General features: G+C 46.4%; 1 protein-coding gene across 1 annotated transcript in view; it reads left to right on the top strand.

The window, feature by feature from the left end:
* Positions 1 to 17,946, top strand: part of LOC136572952 (alcohol dehydrogenase 1-like) — a 79,175-nt gene that overhangs the window by 16,554 nt on the left and 44,675 nt on the right. Inside the window, exons 3-6 of the mRNA XM_066573997.1 lie at positions 92 to 233; positions 1,564 to 1,651; positions 11,840 to 12,059; positions 15,129 to 15,389. Of these exons, the coding sequence (XP_066430094.1) occupies positions 92 to 233; positions 1,564 to 1,651; positions 11,840 to 12,059; positions 15,129 to 15,389 (711 nt within the window). The remainder of the gene's footprint in view (positions 1 to 91; positions 234 to 1,563; positions 1,652 to 11,839; positions 12,060 to 15,128; positions 15,390 to 17,946) is intronic.

Below are 17,946 nucleotides of genomic sequence, written 5' to 3'. Positions count from 1 at the left end.
TATGCTACAGTTAGGTATCATAACCACATATACTGTCTTTAAAATGATTCGCTGACAGTGTTATATTTGGCTAATGTATTTTTCTGAGTAGATAATTGCTACTGGAATATGTCGATCAGATGACCACATAATAGAAGGGTTAATTCAAGACAGCAAGTATCCACTGATTTTAGGTCACGAAGCTGCCGGTATAGTGGAAAGTGTTGGGGATGGAGTAACTACTGTCAAGCCTGGTAAGTCTCACAAAATGAAGCATAGGAGAGGCCATCAATATTTAAGTCCAGAAAACACATTTCAGCATTGAATATTTGTCGTTCGTTGAATCGTTATAGTTTAACCCCTTACGGACCAGGCTGTTTTGTACCTTAGGGACCAGACACTTTTTAGGGATTCTACCCATGTGGTGGTTTTAGGACCCTATTTTTCGTTCTTCAGCTACCAAAATTATTTTGCTGCATTTTTTGTGACATACAGGGCTATTTAATATCTTTTTTCACAGAATTTCTTTTCCATTTTGTTTTATTTGGGGTAAAATGATTTTTTTAAAATATTCTAGTTGTTTATTTTAAAAATTTGTATATTTACGCTGAAATAAGGCACGATAATGGGTTTCCATTTCATTTCAGACGTTTTGATGTATAATTTGTATAGTCTTAGATTACAGGGCAGATATAGTGACGGTTTTGGTTGGCATCAACGGTGGGTTGTTTTTTATTTATATATATATATATATGTATATATATATATATATATATATATATATATGTATATATATTTTTTATTTTTTTTAATTTCATTTTGTAATTTTTTTTAAATTATTTTCGGACCTTTTTCTTTTAACATCTATGTCCCCCATGACCTCTGGGAGAAATTCACGCTATCATTTCTTTTTTCTATTTCACACTTTTCAACTGTAGCTGGGACATCCATAGAAGCCCCTGTTACAGGAAAAACATTCCCTGTAGTAACAATAGTCACCAATAGAGCTGATCTGGGTCTGCTAAGACCCTGCATCTCTGCTGTGCACTTGGAAATCTCTTGATCACCAGGTTGAATAGTGGAAGCAGCACTTCCGCAATCTCTATTCACTACATTGCTTTCAATGAGCGCGATGTAGCACACAAAAGAGAAGGCAGAGACGGTTAGAAAATCCTTCTGCCTTCTCTTTCAGGTCCTCAGTTGTCACTGACATCCGAATACCCAACCTGCTTCTGCTTGATTGCAGTAGCTTTAATCCTGCACCGTACTTTCACTATCGCACGGGATTAAACCCCATCCGGTTAAAGTAGGTCATTCACAGATTTTCCTCATACAATAAAATACAATTGTGTAAGGGCATATTTATTGATTTTTAAACCAGTGTTACAGTCAATGGGATACTTCATGGTCTATTAGAATCTGTTGTAAGACTGATACATGAAAGTATCTGTGAAAACAAAAATCATGATGGTAGTGTGAGCAGAGCCTACGCGGGTTTCTTCCATTTTTAAATCTCTTCATATAGCCTTCATAAGGACTGTAGGCCTGATGATAAAAGTTCTAAACCATTTTTTCTTATTCTAGGAGACAAAGTAATACCACTGTTTGTTGCTCAGTGTGGAGAATGCAGAGGCTGTGTTGAACCTAAAAGTAACATGTGCTGCAAAGCTCAGTATGTTTTTGTGTATCATTATTATATTTAGTACAGTAAACCCTTGAGTAGCATTGCTCTTAAGTAACAATGTTTTCAACTTAAGTCGATGTGTCAGGGCAGTGGCGGTCCCTCAAATAAAGTAGCATTCCTCAGATAAGGGCGCCAACCATTCCATGACCCCAGGTGCCGCTCAATGAGCCGGCGTGCAGCTGATGCTGGCCACTTCCTGCTTCTCCTGCATCAGCGCGCGGTTACTTCTCCCCCTCTCCTCTCTACAGTACACAGTGCCGGCTGAACGTTGCTGTGTCTGCCTGCCTCCTGACACAGTACAGCAGCTGAATCCCCAAGTGCAGGCTGAACGCTGCCTGCCTCCTGAACCCCCACTGTAATGCAAAATGTAAGTACTGTACAGATGAGTACAGTACAGTAAAGAAATGTTTGCAAATAAATACTGCAGTCCTATGTCAAAGCACAGATAACACAGTGATATATGCTGCTATAATGATGTCTCTGCAGTCCTATGTCAAACCACAGATAACACAGTGATAATCTTTTTATTATAAAAGTAAAAAACATTATAGGGCGTAATAACAAAAATAGCAAAATAACAGAAAAATTTGCCAAATACAATCGCAAGAAGCATATACACACACACACACACACACACACACATTTACAAAACAGAAATATTTGCAAAAATAACAGAAAATAAATATTTGCAAGAAATAATAGCCAAACATATTCATATTTACAAAATTTTACAGAAACTGTACAGGAGTGAAAAAACGGTCTGGCCGCATCCCCAATCTCACACATCCCATTTACACAACAAAATTTACATAACATAACAAAACATATCACAACAAAAAAAAGACAACCTATTCCATAATCCTGTAGTGCTGCATATTCCAACCTACTAAACAGAGAAAACACACACATTAGTAAAACAAGAATATATATCATTTTAATTCCCCCTCCCCTCTAAACTACACATGCATTACCCTCTACCCATCCCCTGGTCCGCTGCCAATACTTGCCAATCATGCTTATGAACATAGTTTAGTATATATATATATATATATATATATACTGAACTCAATACTAACCCCCCACAAAAACTCAACATAATACCCCCCACGAAAACACATAATACCACCCATAAAGATACCACCCACGAAAACACATACCACCACCCATGAAACATGATACCCACCTACAAAAAAACATAAACATATAATACCACCCACAAAACCATATAATGCATAATAATCCACAGCCTAAATATACAGAAAAATAAATAAATAACAAAAATATAACCATTACCTCCAGCCCTGGTTCAGGTCCTGTAAGCCTTTTATTCAACTTTTAACTTAAAACAAAACAAAAAGCTAGGGTGAATGAATTCAGCCTCTCACTGGGAAACAGTTCTCCAGGCTAGGGAACCCCAAAGCAAAAACCCCTCCAAAGGAAGGCTGCTCAAGGCCTACCCAACCTTTCAAACTCCAGAGAACGCACCTTCACCAGGTCACCGAGAATATTCCTACTTACCTCGTCCTCGAGGAGGATTTTATGCTGCGTCGATACTACACACCGTGCGCTGCACTTGTAATACCTAACCACTAGACTTACTAAAAATAAAGTGCAGCGGTCCCTGCCACCCAGATCTCTGAATGCTCCATAACACCAGTCGGCGTAGGTAAGGTCAGCCAGCCGAGGCCAACCGATGGAAGCCCCTACCCTCTTGTATACCTCTATATTAAAGGGACAATGAAGCAGGAAGTGGTCCATGCTCTCCAGAGTGTTGCCACATGCCTCCTGGGGACAACCTCTGTCCTCGCTGTTCTTGTGCTTCAAGTTGTCCCCCACATACAGCTTACCATGGAAGCAGCGCCAGGTCAAGTCCCAATACTTTGAGGGGATTCTTACCGAATTTAAAAGAGACAAACCCACCCTCAAATCCCCACCTGGGCAGTCTCTGAGGGCCAATAGATTCTGAAAGTGGGTTGCCAAGACCCTCTGGTCCAGCACACGCCTGGCCAGTGTCCAGACTTCCCCCACGTTCAGCCCCTTATTAGCGTAAAACCTTCAGAACCGGTGCAACGTAAGCCGGAAGATGTCCGTGTGGTGTACGAAAGTCCTTCACAATCCCTCCTGTCTCCCACTCCTGGAAGAATGGCCGAAACCATCCCTTACAGGAGGATACCCACGGAGGAGCCCTCTCTTTCCAGAGGTTTGCGATATTAGCTTTCAAAAAGGTATTCACGAGGAATACCACTGGGTTGACCATACCCAACCCACCTAGTCTCCTTGTACGGTAAGTAACCTCCCTCTTGACTGGGTTCAACCTATTCCCCCATAACAGCTGGAAGAACAGGCTGTAGACCCATGACCAAAGAGGTTCTGGCAAAATGCAGACACTTCCCAGGTACATTAACAAAGAGAGCAGGTAAGTCTTGATCAAGCAAACCCTTTCTCTCAGGGTCAAAGACCACCCTTTCCATTGATACACCTTTTGAGCGGCATTCCTCAATCTGCCTTCCCAGTTTTTCTCGGGATAATTCCCTTGGTCGAAATCGATGCCTAAAATTTTAGCGGAATCTTGGGGTTCTGGGAGAGCGTCTGGAAGATCAAAAGCAGGATCTCCCCCTCCCAGCCAGAGACTCTCACAATTTTCCCGATTGATCTTTGACCCGGAGACCTCCGAGTAGCGGACAACTTCCGACATCACCCAACCTGCCTCCTCATGAGAGGAGACAAAGATAGTAACGTCATCAGCGTACGCTACTGTCCTCAAGGCCGGGTCCGGGACCCCCGGGTCCATCCTTACCCCCGCCAACGGTCCCCCATCTACCCTTCTGAGGAAGGGATCGACAGTGAACGCGTAAAGCAAGGGGCTCAGAGGGCATCCCTGATGGACTCCAGACCCGACTACAAAAGGACGGCCAACCCAACCGTTCACGAGCAAAAACTCTCGGCCCCTGAATACAATGTTTTTAACTATTTTACGAACCCCACCGGCAGACCGTATCTCAAAAGGACAGACCAAAGGTACTCATGGTTTACAAAAGCTTTAGCCTGATCCAGCGAAAGTAAAAACCCCTTCCAGAGACCCGCCCTGCCCTGCTCCACAGCCTCCCGGACACTCAGCATGGCGCTAAACGTGCCTCGACTGGGAACAGAGCAGTGCTGAGCCCCAGAAAGGAGCTGGGGTGCAAATTTCACCAACCTACTGAACAGCACTTTTGCCAGAATCTTTCTGTCCATATTGAGGAGTGCTATGGGATGCCAATTCTCAATACGGAGCGGATCTTTACCCTTTGACAGAATAATTAGGCCCGACTTCCTCATTGACTCCGGCAGAACGCCCGAGGATAGACATTCATTAAAAACCTCGGTCAAGAGGGGAACCAAAATTTCCTTAAAGGCTTTATAAAACTCAGATGTTAAACCGTCTGGGCCTGGCGACTTTTTGGACCGAAGCCCATCAATCGCCAGTCCGACTACTCCTGGTTCGGGAACGGTTTCTGCCAGGAAAGTCGAGATTCAGTCCCGATTAAGTTCTTTCCCGCCCAAGAGATGCGAGTAGAAGGATCTGACTACCTTCAGGATCCCTGATCTGGACCTTTTCAGGGAGCCCGAACTGTCTAGCAGACCCGTAACCAATTTACAACTCACTGACATCTTACAGTTCTTGTAGGGGTCAGGTGAGCGGTACTTCCCAAAGTCCCTCTCAAGAACCAAAGATGCGTGTCTATTATACTGACATCTCTTGAGCAAGGATTTCACTCTGGAGATCTCCTCGCGGCTACCTCCAGTCGTGACCAAACGCTCGAGTTTCCTCCTCAGGCTCTGATACATACACTTTCTGTTCAGGCTTCTGAGGTTGGAGATCTGTCGGAAGAACCTTCTTACCCGATGTTTGAACATCTCCCACCACTCTGACTTACTGCTGCATAGGTCCAGTAGCGGTTCCTGGCTCTAAAGAAAATCCTCAAAGGACCGTCTTATTTCCGCTTCTTCCAGAAGTGACGAATTCAACTTCCATAAACCTTTGCCCATCCGAGGGGTCCCGTGACATTCAGAGCAAAAAGAATCATACAGTGGTCGGAGAACTCCACCTCCACCAGCGATAACGGTGAGGAGACGGCTTCCTCCATTAAATAAAATCTATCTATCCGAGACCTGCAATAACTACCTCTAAACCAAGTGAATCCTGTGCGCCCTGTGGACATCCACAAAGTGTGCCTCACTAACAACTCTATTTAACGCGACGCTATCATAGGCTAGCTGGTTATTGGAACCTTCTCTATCACAGAGCCTCGTGACATTATTAAAGTCTCCTCCAAAGACCACTTGCCGGCTTATAAAAAGGAACGGCTTAATTCTCATAAAGAGGTCTTTGCGCCCCTCCTTTGACTGGGGTCCATAGATGTTAATAAGACGCAACTCTTGACCTCCCATGAGAATATCCAAGATCAGGCACCTCCCCATTTCCAGCTCGATAACCCATCTGCATTCTACCTGTGCGGTCTTAAAAAGGACCGCCACCCCGCTATACGGCTCGGCCGCAACAGACCAATAGGGGGCTCCGCACCTCCACTCACGCTTGGCTTTGTACATGACCGACAAATCTGTCAGCCTGGTCTCTTGCAAAAATAAAATGTCACCTTCAACTCGGCTGAGAAAATCAAAGGCCGCAAACCTAGCCGCGTCTGACTTAATGCTGGCAACATTAATGGATGCCAGCGTCAACAGGGTGAGTGCCGCCATCATTGGTGATCGAGCTGGATGGCTTTCCTCTTACTCTGCCCCTCTTCCCTGTCGGAAGAAGAGGTCTCTCCTTTGTTTCTTTTTAATGAAATTGAGACATCCATATCACCGTTCTCATCATAACCTTCACCTTCCGGCTTCAGGGTAGCCCCCTTCCCGGAGGAAACCGGGTCCCCCACAGAAAGAGACCCAGCGTTCCCGGGGGTTCCTTCCTCAATTATCTCTGCGACCACCTCAGGCACCTCACCCCCAACCTCTCCTCCTGGCAGGGAAGAGGAGGTGTTATTGAGGGCTTGGTACCGGTTAGAGAGGTCGACAGTAAGGGAACCGATGGGGCCTTCCTTTGGTATCTGCACCAGAGTGAGGGGGACTGAGTCATCCCACTCTAGAGAGGAAGAACCCCTATTTTTCTTTCTTGTTCTTCCCTTACCCTTTTTTTCCTGCTTTTGCCATTTCTCATTTTCCTCGTCCTCACTTTCTTCACGGGAGGATCCGGCAGAACTGGCAGCCACCTCCTCTCTCTCCATCCTTCTGATTTCCTCATCCACATCGCTATTCCCTTGGGGCCTCAGCAGCTCGACTCCCCTCCTGCCCTGGCTGGCCATGCATCCTGCTAAGACCCCGTAGCTCTTCCTCCTCCCTATTGCCACCAGCTTCGCCCCTGGAGCGACGGGCCCGCTGACCCTCTGACTGGGCTCGGCAGATATTGGCAAAGGATAAGGGACAACGACTGAATGGGTGCCCTAAAGCACCACACAGGTTACACCGAATGCTGCCACAGGAGGAGGATGGGTGGTCTCTGCCCCCACACAGCGCACACACCAGCACCTTACACTGTGCACTGAAATGTGTGGGGTCCCCGCACCTGTGGCAGACCTTCGGCTGCCGCTGGTAGAAAACCAGAATCCTGTCCCATCCCAGGAATGTAGAAGAAGGGATGTGGGTAACGGAATTACCTGCACGTTTCAACTTTACCATGAAAGTCCAGGCCCCTGACCAGATACCGTGTGCGTCCCTGTTTTTCTGGGGAGGATGAAGAATCTTCCCATACCTGCCCACCCAGGTCATGATGTCAACGTAAGAGAGAGACTCGTTACTAGTCAGAACGGTCACTCTCTTAGTGTCATTCTGGCGGGAAATTGCTTGAACCGCAAAGTCCCGCCACTCAGGCTCCATCTGAGCCAGCTCGTATTTTGACCAGAAGAGCTCGAGCCCCTCCGGTCTCACGAAGCTAACATCAAACAGGGAGGTCCCAAAGGGGTGGATCAGGGCAAAGATGTCACTCACCCTGAATTCCATCCCGAGGAGAAGCTCCACCACCCTAGTACGGTTAAGGCAGGCTTCACTGCCTCCCCATCGGAGACGAACCACATTCCTTCTGGACCCCCCCTGCCCAGCTGTAGGAAGCGACCATGCCTCTTCTCCCTGCCTTTGCTCTCGGAAGGCCCCTGTGCCAAACCTATCTATCCAAAAGGATAGGTCGCGCTTTTCACCCTCTATAGTGACCGACCTCTCTCCCCTCTTTAAGGCGGATAGGAACAGCTCGTGTGACCTGGGGTCCCTGAAGCCGGGAGGTGAAGGTGCCCCACTTACCCTGGCGACAATACTAGCGTAGCTTCTAGGAGCAGTCACCGCCGGGGCGGCAGCTGGACCAGGGCCCCCACTCCTCCCCAAACCACCAGACACTCCACCCTCACTTGTGACTTTTGTAAATTTACTATCACCTGTATCTCCCTCAGATACTCCTCCACCAGCAGACACCCCAACATTTAATCTTGAATTATTTAGATTCCCCACACCCCTGGACACTCCCTCATGCACACCACTCCCTATCATGTTGCTCCCTTCATCCCTTTCACACACCTCCATGCCTTCCATACTCTCATGCTCATCATTCTCCCTATTCTTTGCGACCCGACCGGTAATGGCTCCTCTCTTGGCCGGAAGAGTAAGGGGCACCTGGCGGCCCGAAGGTTTCCCAGTCGCTCCCCCCATGCCTGCAGGGGAGCAACCCAGGGTGGGTTTCTTAAATATAGTCCCCTCCGAGCCTCCAGACCCACTCCCCTTAGCACTGGAGGGAAAGGGACTTCCAGCCACGCACTCAGGACCTTTGGCTCCGCCTCCTGCCATCATACTTCGTGTAACCCCAGCAAAAGAATTCCGGCGTTTTGGGTATCCACTTTTTTGGGGGTCCACCGCAGGGCCCTTATTGGGGCCATCCGACGCCGGACGGCCCCCCAAACTCCCAGGATGTTTGGGATCACCCGATGCTGGGCCATCCCCTTTATTCAGGGCCACCGCAGGGCCTTTCTGGGGGCCACCCGACGCCGGATGACCCCCCACCTTCCGTGAACTTTTGGGATCATCCGACGCTGGGTGACCCCCCTTACTTAGGCCCACCGCAGGGCCTTTCTGGGGGCCAGCCGACGCCGGATGACCCCCCAACTTTTCCTCCACCTTCCCTGAACTCTTGGGATCACCCGACGCCGGAAGACCCCCCCTTACTTAGGCCCACCACAGGGCCTTTCTGGGGGCCACCCAACGCCGGGCAATCCCCTTTATCCAGGCCCACCGCAGGGCCTTTCTGGGGGCCAGCCGACGCCGGATGACCCCCAAACTGTTCCTCTATCTTCCCTGAACTCGGGATCACCCGACGCCGGGTGACCCACCTTACTTAGGCCCACCGCAGGGCCTTTCTGGGGGCCACCCGATGCCGGATGACCCCCCACCTCCGCAGCCTTTTTTGTCATTTTACCTGGATCATCCGACGCCGGATGACCCCCCACCTTTGCAGTCTTTTTTGATATTTTACCTAGATCATCCGACGCCAGATGACCCCCATTCTTAGGAATCTCGCTGTCAGACACCAGCTTCTGCCCATCACCCCTCCTTTTATTATGAACCAGGGGGTTGTTTGGATCAGGATGCCTAGCACTCTCCCCCTTCCTTTACACTGAACCCACATTAGCAGAGTCCAGGCTGGGTTGAACCCAGGGGCTACCCATGCAGCTACATCCCTCCCCTGGTTCAGAGGCTTGCCCAGGGAGGCTGACGTACCTGTACTCCACCTGGGTGATCTTTTTGCCACTTTTCTTCTTTTTAGCCTGGGGGTCTCACTCAGGAAGGTCATTGCCAAAATAGAGACCCTCCAGGCCTCCAGGTGACTTATGTACGCCATTAGTTGCCCCCCCTTCCTGGGCCGCTGTCCTCACCCTCTTCCCCAGAGGAGTCCGAGCTTGAAATAATAGTAGCTTGCCCGGCTGGAAGGTCACTGCACAGGGACTGCTGACTGTCCGCTGTCTGCAGTTCTCCAGCAGGGGCCTGCTCCATCTTGGACACTAGGCCCTTCATATTCTCACAGAACCCAGCTAGAGCCGGCTGAGACCCTTCAAACAAGTCAAAATTCCCCAGCTTCTCAGCGAAGGGACCTGCACCCCTTAAGATGTCCGCCCTCCTCTCAACCAGGGTGAGGATCTCGCTTTTCAATTCCTGGATGGCCTGGTTGTATTGGGCCCTCCTTGACCCACCTGAATTGTTGGCCAGGGACCTGGCTGCCTTTAACTCCTCCTGGAGCCTTCTGAAGGTGCCACCGGCCTCACAGTACTCCTGGGTCCTTGAAGCGAGCCTGGCAGCAAAGACGGTAACATCCTCCCTAGGCTGCAGTGTCCCCCAGTGCTCGATGGTAGGACTGGGGTTTCCCCCAGGAGTACCTGGCCTGGCACCAGGAGGGCCTTTGCTGGAAGTCCCAGCAGCTGAGGTCCCGGAGGGCCGCCGTCCCTCACCCCGGCTAACCTCGGGTGGTCTCCAGGAGGGGTGCAGGAGACACATCACTGCGTCTCCTGCTAGATCTCCTCAGCCCCTCCTGGGTAGCCGGTTGCAAAGCATCCCCATCCTCCACCGGCTGGCTCCGGAGAGTGGGGGTAGTAGTCCTCCCTCTAGCCATAGCCCAGGACCTCACTCCCCCCTGGGTAGGAGAGACCAAAAGTCCCAGGCCCTGGAGGAGAAAGAGAGAGGCCTGAGGCTGCTAGCATCTGCTCATAGGTGAGCCACACCCTGCAACGGGAAGTGAAAGGGCGTGTCCCTGCAGTGCTATGTCAAAGCACTGTATGCTAAATGTCCAAAAACCTGTTAAATGTTAATTTTTTCTTTACAGTTGTGTTTTATATTCATTTAGTATTGTTATTGTTTTTGGTATTAAGACCAGAGTCATTCTCTATTAAATGGGGTTTGGTGTGTTTTTTGGAACATCTAGAACCAATTAACTGGATTTACATTAATTCCTATGGAAATAATGTCCTAAACTAACATTGATTTCTACTAAAGTCCATTGCTTCCGGATGGATTAATGACGTTAGTTGAGGTTCTACTGTAGTAGTATTGTACTAGTAGTAGTCGTAAAATTGCATAAGCAATCCAACTGGCTTGGCTTAATTGTTTTACTGTGCTTCCCTGAAAATAAGGCTTACCCTGATTTTTCAGGATTTTTGGGAATGCTTGAAATATAAGCCCTACCACGAAAATTTGCCCTAGTTACACTCCATTAAAAAACCAACGTTAAATAGGGCCAGTTCCAGTCCCTCTTGCTGCTCTCAAGAGCCAGTGCGATTCCTGCAGTCCTCGGAGCTCGTACAATATCACTTTCTGGTTATGGGATTCATAAATTCCACCCTCCAAGAAATGATGGCTGTGATTGATTCTTTGACCGCTGCTCAGCCAATCAATGTAGCGTTTGATGAACCAATCACAGCCATCGCATTGGTTCATCCCGTGGTGCATTGATTGGCTGAGCAGCGGTCAAAGAACCAATCAACAGCCATCACTCAATCAACAGCCATGGCTCAGCCAATTAATGAATCCTGCCTCCACAGCGACCGCTGCTCCACTTCCACAATGACCCTTCTCAGCGGCTGATTGGTTCTTCGACCGCTGCTCAGCCAATAAATAGCCATCGCGTTGTGCAGGCAGAATTTATGAATTAGCTGAGTAGGGCTCAGCTAATTCATAAAACTTGCTTCCAAAACAAGATGGCTGTTGATTGATTCTTTGACCAATTACAGCCATCGCTTCCTGGAGGTGGGATTTATGAATCCTGTACCCAGGAAGCGATGTTTCATGAACGGCTAGGACTGTGGGAACTGCATGGACCTCTAGAGACTCGGACCAGCCTGCTAGGTAAGTAAAATGAGACATTACCCGAAAATAAGACCTAGTTCCTCTTTTTGGGTGAAAATTAATACGAGAGATAGGGTCTTATTTTTGGGAAAACATGGTATCAAGGTAAATGTTGAGGCTTTTAAGACCTAGTTTTAATTTGTTCAAATCATCCACTATGAATATTTCTTAATTGTAAGAATGTAGCTTTTTCAGGAAATTCGTTTAAAATATGGCTTTTTCAAAATGAAAAAAAAAAATCTTTATCAAATGTATTTATTACAGAGTTGGCCAAGCTTCTGGGCTGATGTTAGATAACACCAGCAGATTTACCTGTAAAGGAAAATTGATTCATAATTTTATCAGCACCAGCACATTTACTGAGTACACAGTAGTAGATGAAATAAATGTGGTGAAGATACATGATGATGCACCTCTGGATGAAGCGTGCTTGATCGGTTGTGGCTTTTCCACGGGATATGGATCCGCAGTTAATGCAGCTAAGGTAAGTGACCAATTCAAAGAAAGTAAAAAACAAACAAAAACAAATGAATACGGCCAACATTTTAATAACTACTCCTTTGACATTGACAATGCTTAAACTCCTTAAAGGCCAGGGAATTAAGTGTTCAGTGATTTTAACCATGTGGTGGTTTTATGGTCCTAATTTTTTTCCTTGCCTGCCAAAATAATTTTTGCTGCATTTATTTGCCCATCACATACAGGGCTAAATTTTAATAACTTTTTTTTCACAGATTTTGTATTTTATTTTATTAGGAGTAATAAAAAAAGAAGAAATTTTTTTTTTAAAAGCATAGTTCTTTATTTTTTAAATATTATATTTACTTTAAAACAAAGCATAGGAACGGGTTTCTCATTTTGTTTTGGATGTTTTGATATATAATTTGTATAATATCAGATTACAGAGCAGATATGACGATGGTTTATGTTGGATGGCGGTGGGTCGTTTTCTATTTTTTATGGATATGTTATTCTGTAGTTTTTTTACTTATTTTTGTAACTTTTTTCTTTCCTATAAGGCCTCTGGGGGCTTTCACAGTGTATTTTTTTTTTTTATTTTACACTTTTTCACTGTAACTGCAGCATCCATAGGAGCTCCAGTTACTGGGGAAAACATCCTTCTAGTGAGACAGTAGTCACTGTCAGATCTGTTCAGGCATCTGCTAAGACCTTGCAGCTCTGACATCCAGAGTCGTTAGTGATCATGTGATCGCCGGGTTCTGTGCAGGAAACAACAGTGCAACTTCCTGCATTCTCTACATAGCACTCACTGAGCGCTATGTAGCTGGTAAAGGAAAAGGCAGAAGTGGTTTAAAACTACTTCTATCTTCTTCTCCAGGTTCGCGGCTGTGTCTGACATCAGAGAAGCCAACCTGCTCCTGCTACATAGCAGGAGCTTTAGGCCTCTTTCACAATATCGCAATAGCAATATCACTGTGAGAAAATCACAGCAATATTGCACCTGCGTTCTGTGCGATATCGCAGCGTTTTCACGCGGCGATATCACGCTTTTGTGTTCCTACAATGTTGTGCATGGCGCTACAAAGTCATGCAACTTTGTACTGATCTTTCCGCATGTACACAGTAGCACAGCAGCATTCCCTTTTCAAACAGCGGTTTTAAGCCAAGGGGATGTCACGCCTCACCTCAGGTTGGATCCAAACCTGCTCCAGAATGTCCAATCAATAATGAAATTAGAGGCAGCATCCACGGCAGTGATATAATAGTTTATTCCATCATGGGCCCAGTAAACAGTGACGTTTCGATCCAATAATGGATCTTTATCAAGCCTGTATTCCACACTCACAGACACATCTTATATACACATAGCTCTTAATACAATTAAAATCAATTACTACCAGCTATGGGAGCGTCATCAGCCAGTGTCTGGAGAAGCATGTCATCATCCTGCACCAGGGGAGCAGCCTAAAGGATGACTGTGCATGCACGTCATACACCGGTGACGCTCAGCTACCCCTGTACCTGCCGAGCCAACTATACACAGTGCGCATGTGCGGTATTACAGAGCTCTCACAGGATCCGTTGCCTATGCTACAGAAACACAGCAAAGCTCTATATTGAGATGCGGAACGAAAGCACCGACCCTCCGGCTACCCGGTTCATGCAACAGTCTCAAGACTCGCTATATATGGAATGCCGAATACATTCCATCACCAATGAATGGGCAAAAAGTATCGTATTAAGAGGAGGCTTGATAAAGATCCATTATTTGATCGAAATGTCACTGTTTACTGGGACCATGATGGAGTAAAGTTCCTTTTAACTACTATATCACTGCCGTGAATGCTGCCTCTAATTTCATTATTGATTAGTAGGGATGAGCGAGCATACTCGTCCGAGCTTGATGCTCGTTCGAGTATTAGGGTGCGCGAGATGCTCGTTACTCGAGACGAACACCACGCGGTACTCATCTCGATTAAACGAGCACTGACCATTGAATTCAATGGAGCCAGCAATACAGCCGGCTCCATTGAAAGCAATGGGCTGCCGGCGAATTCATGAATGGGTGAGTGCTGCCTCTGATTGGCTCAGCGCAGGGACCAATCAGGGGCAGCTCTCAGCTGTCATCCCTGCGCTGAGCCAATCAGAAGCAGCACTCACTTACCCATTCATGAATTCATGAATGGGTGTGAGTGAGAGCTGCCTCTGATTGGTGAGGCTGTGACCAATCAGAGACAGCTCATTCAGCAGGCGGGGATTTTAAATCCCCGGCTGCTGAATACTACTCACAGCAGTTCAGGAGAACTGCCGGCCAGACGCGGCTGAACTCCGGCTGCAGCGGAAAGGTGAGTATAAATTTTTTTTTTACACATTTTAGGATGATTTTCAGGTAAGGGCTTATATTTTTAAGCCCTTCCCGAAAATTCAACCTGCGCTCGCCGGCAGCCCATTGCTTTCAATGGAGCCGGCTGTATTGCCGGCTCCATTGAATTCAAAGGGCTAACATCGTTCTTCTCTGCCACAGCTGTTACAGCTGTGTCAGAGGAGAACGATCTTTATGCTGACAGTGCGGGGGGGGGGGGGGGGGATTCTCACTCTTGCCACTATTGTGGCTTAATAGTGAGACCTCCGAGCCCGAAATGTAGCCCTGCATGTTGCTCCTTGCCTGCCCTATCCGTTTCTGTGTTTTTTACATGACTTTGGTGATTTGCTAAGATTTTCACAAATGAAAACCTTAGCGAGCATCGGCGATATACAAAAATGCTCGAGTCGCCCATTGACTTCAATGGGGTTCGTTACTCGAAACAAACTCTCGAGCATCACTGAAAGTTCGACTTGAGTAACGAGCACTCGAGCATTTTGGTGCTTGCTCATCTCTATTGATTAGACATTTTTTAGCGATGTTTTGCCGGAATTTTCACGTGGGCTAGAAATATAATTCCTACCCCCAAAATAAGCCCTGGCTGCAATAAAAAAAATACAAAAAAAACTTTATAGCGAAAATAAAAAGGAAAATTTTGGAAGCATTGTCATTTCTTTTAATAATCACATAAAATTCTTACATACCCTATAATTATATTTTCTGTTCCAGGTGGAGCCAGGCTCTACGTGTGCAGTATTTGGTTTGGGAGGCATCGGCCTCTCTGTGATTATAGGATGTAAAGTAGCTGGAGCATCCAGAATCATTGCTGTTGATGTAAACAGCAAAAAATTTGCAAAAGCTAAAGAACTTGGGGCCACGGAATGCGTGAACCCAAAGGAGCATGAAAATCCCATTCATGAGGTGATACAGAAGATGACTAATGGCGGAGTCCATTATGCTTTTGAGTGCATTGGAAACACTGATATCATGGTAAATAGATTTTACAGATTTTAGACTATGTATTTGGGATTTCCTAAGTAAATATTCATGTAGTGGACGTCGCTTAAACAGCTCCGATCTTTTTAGAATGGCACATACCGATAAAAGTAGTTAGCAAGTGACAGCAATGTCTGCAACCTGGGTCAGCTATTTAATATTCTGCAGACAGGCAGTGATTACACATCTTTGTATGCTATTAAAATTGTGTGTCATTAATATCTGTATAGAGAAAGCACTTCTCAGAATGGGAAAATAACATATTAATTGATGTGTTAATATCACTTAGCTTGAAGCAGGTAGTGGTGTTATATTATGGCGTGATTGATTAACTTTTACATAATCATAGAATGGTAGAGTTGGAAGAGACCTCCAGGGTCATCGGGTCCAACCCCCTGCTCAGTGCAGGATCACTAAATCATCCAAGACAGATGTCTGGGAATCCCTCACTGAGCAGGGGGTTGGACCCGATGACCCTGGAGGTTACTTCCAACTCTACCATTCTATGATGAATCATCCCAGACAGATGTCTTAACAAACTGGTTTACTAGTTATGCTCAATAGGAGGGCGCCCTACTTTAAATGTTGCATACTAACTCAGCATTAATTCTCATAAGTGACAATAACCCTACTGCAACCGAAAATACACCTTTCATCCCTAAGTGTCCCTCACCACCATATACATTACATATTACCATATAAGGGGATCTTTTCAGTTGAACAAGACACTTCAAACTTCTCTTCATTACAGATCCCCATAGTACTCCCCATAGTCCTTGCAAACTCAACGCACCTTTGGTGCAGATATGCATCTCCTGAACGGTCTCGTCTTGCGTAATCTTAAACTGACGTATAACGCCACTACACAAACTAGCACACAGCACCGCTGATTAAAATACCCTGTTCCCCATTACAATACACTTTGCATTATGAATCGTCACATTGCTCACTAAGTGTACTACACCCAATGTCCCTCACTGACTGAGAGGTAACTGGTAACCATTAACACCATATCGCAACCCGCACATCACGGTCTGTTCAGGGAGGTACTTCCCCAGTCCAAACACATCCGTCAATGTCATTGTCCATAGTGTGGACACTATCTAGTCTTGTTGGACCGGTCTCACATATCCTGCAGTGCTGTTCTGAGCTTCTGGGTCTACAGTGCCATCATCTGCTTTAGGAGCAAGTCACTAATGGAAGGGATTCTCCCTCTCCTTCCACACAACCTGTGATTCTTGGCCCTTGGATCTTCAGGCTCTCTTGCTAGCATCACTACACGGGAGCAGGATCCTTCCAACACAGTGCTTAAAGCCCCCTCACATTGGCACTTCTTCTTGGGTGACTGCTCTCCCGGCTTCAGATCGGTAGGGGTCAGGGCTAACTACTGTGGCCGTCAGCCATCTATCACAGTGGCAGAGCCACTGCTATGTCTAAAGGAGAGCATGGGAATCTTACCTCCTCATAAACCATCAGTAGCTTTAATTAATTACATGTGTTAACTGTGCTGACATATTACAGTGTTTCCAGGATAATAATAATAAATCTGTATTTATGTAGCACCAAATATATTCTGCAGTGCTTACAAAAACAGGGAGATACAGAAAGACAAACATACAAAAACCACGGTTACAGAGTAATCAGTTGATAGAAACAGTAGGGGTGAGGGTCCTGCTCCAATGAGCTTAAATACTACAAATAATGGGGTGATACAGAAGGTAAAGGGGCTGGAGATGTGCGCGGTATGGCGGGGTGGAGAGCGAGGGATGCTATACACATAAACAAGAGTCAGACATTAAGCTGTGTGGTGGCTTAATCGGTATGACTGCAATGGGCGATTGATGGCGGCTAGCAGGGGTTGCAGTCACTAGGACAGGGGGCGCATTGTCAGGTGAAGTACAGAGGAGTTTGATTTGAGAGATATGGTATGCCTCCCTGAAACGGTGCATTTTTAGAGCACCCTTGAAGTTTCATGAATCAGGGATTGCGCAGATAGTTTTGGGTAGCACATTCTAGAGGACTGGTGCTGCTCTGGAGAAGTCTTGAAGTCGGGAATGAGAGGTTTGAATTAATGTGGCACTCAGACTGATTTCATTAGCAGAGCATAGGGCCCGGACTGGGAGTTGCATTGAGATGAGGGAGGCAATGTAGGGCAGCACAGTGCTATGGAGAGCTTTATGGATGAAGGTAGTGGGTTTAAATTGTATTATGTATTTGATGGGCAGCCAGTGCAGTGACCGGCACAGGGCAGAGATGTCCGAGTAGCAGCTGGACAGGAAGATGAGCCTAAAGTTTAAAAACTTTTCCTGATTTCATTACTAGACCATGTTAAAACTTGGGTTTCTTGTATGTTTATTCGTATAATATTGATTTCCTTCATCCTATTTCTCTTCTTGGGATCTGTTTTCAATTATTTAAACTACAAGTGAACAGTTATGTAAGAGCCTGGGGTAACAGCATGTTTATCCGAACATCAATCACTTCATAGGCAGCTGCAGATGGATATCAGTTGTAATGAATCCAGAGATGTGTCTAATATGCCTTTTCTTGG

Source organism: Eleutherodactylus coqui, chromosome 7 (assembly GCF_035609145.1).
Source record: "Eleutherodactylus coqui strain aEleCoq1 chromosome 7, aEleCoq1.hap1, whole genome shotgun sequence".
NCBI lineage: Eukaryota > Metazoa > Chordata > Amphibia > Anura > Eleutherodactylidae > Eleutherodactylus > Eleutherodactylus coqui.
This window is presented reverse-complemented; position numbering and strand designations above follow the sequence as displayed.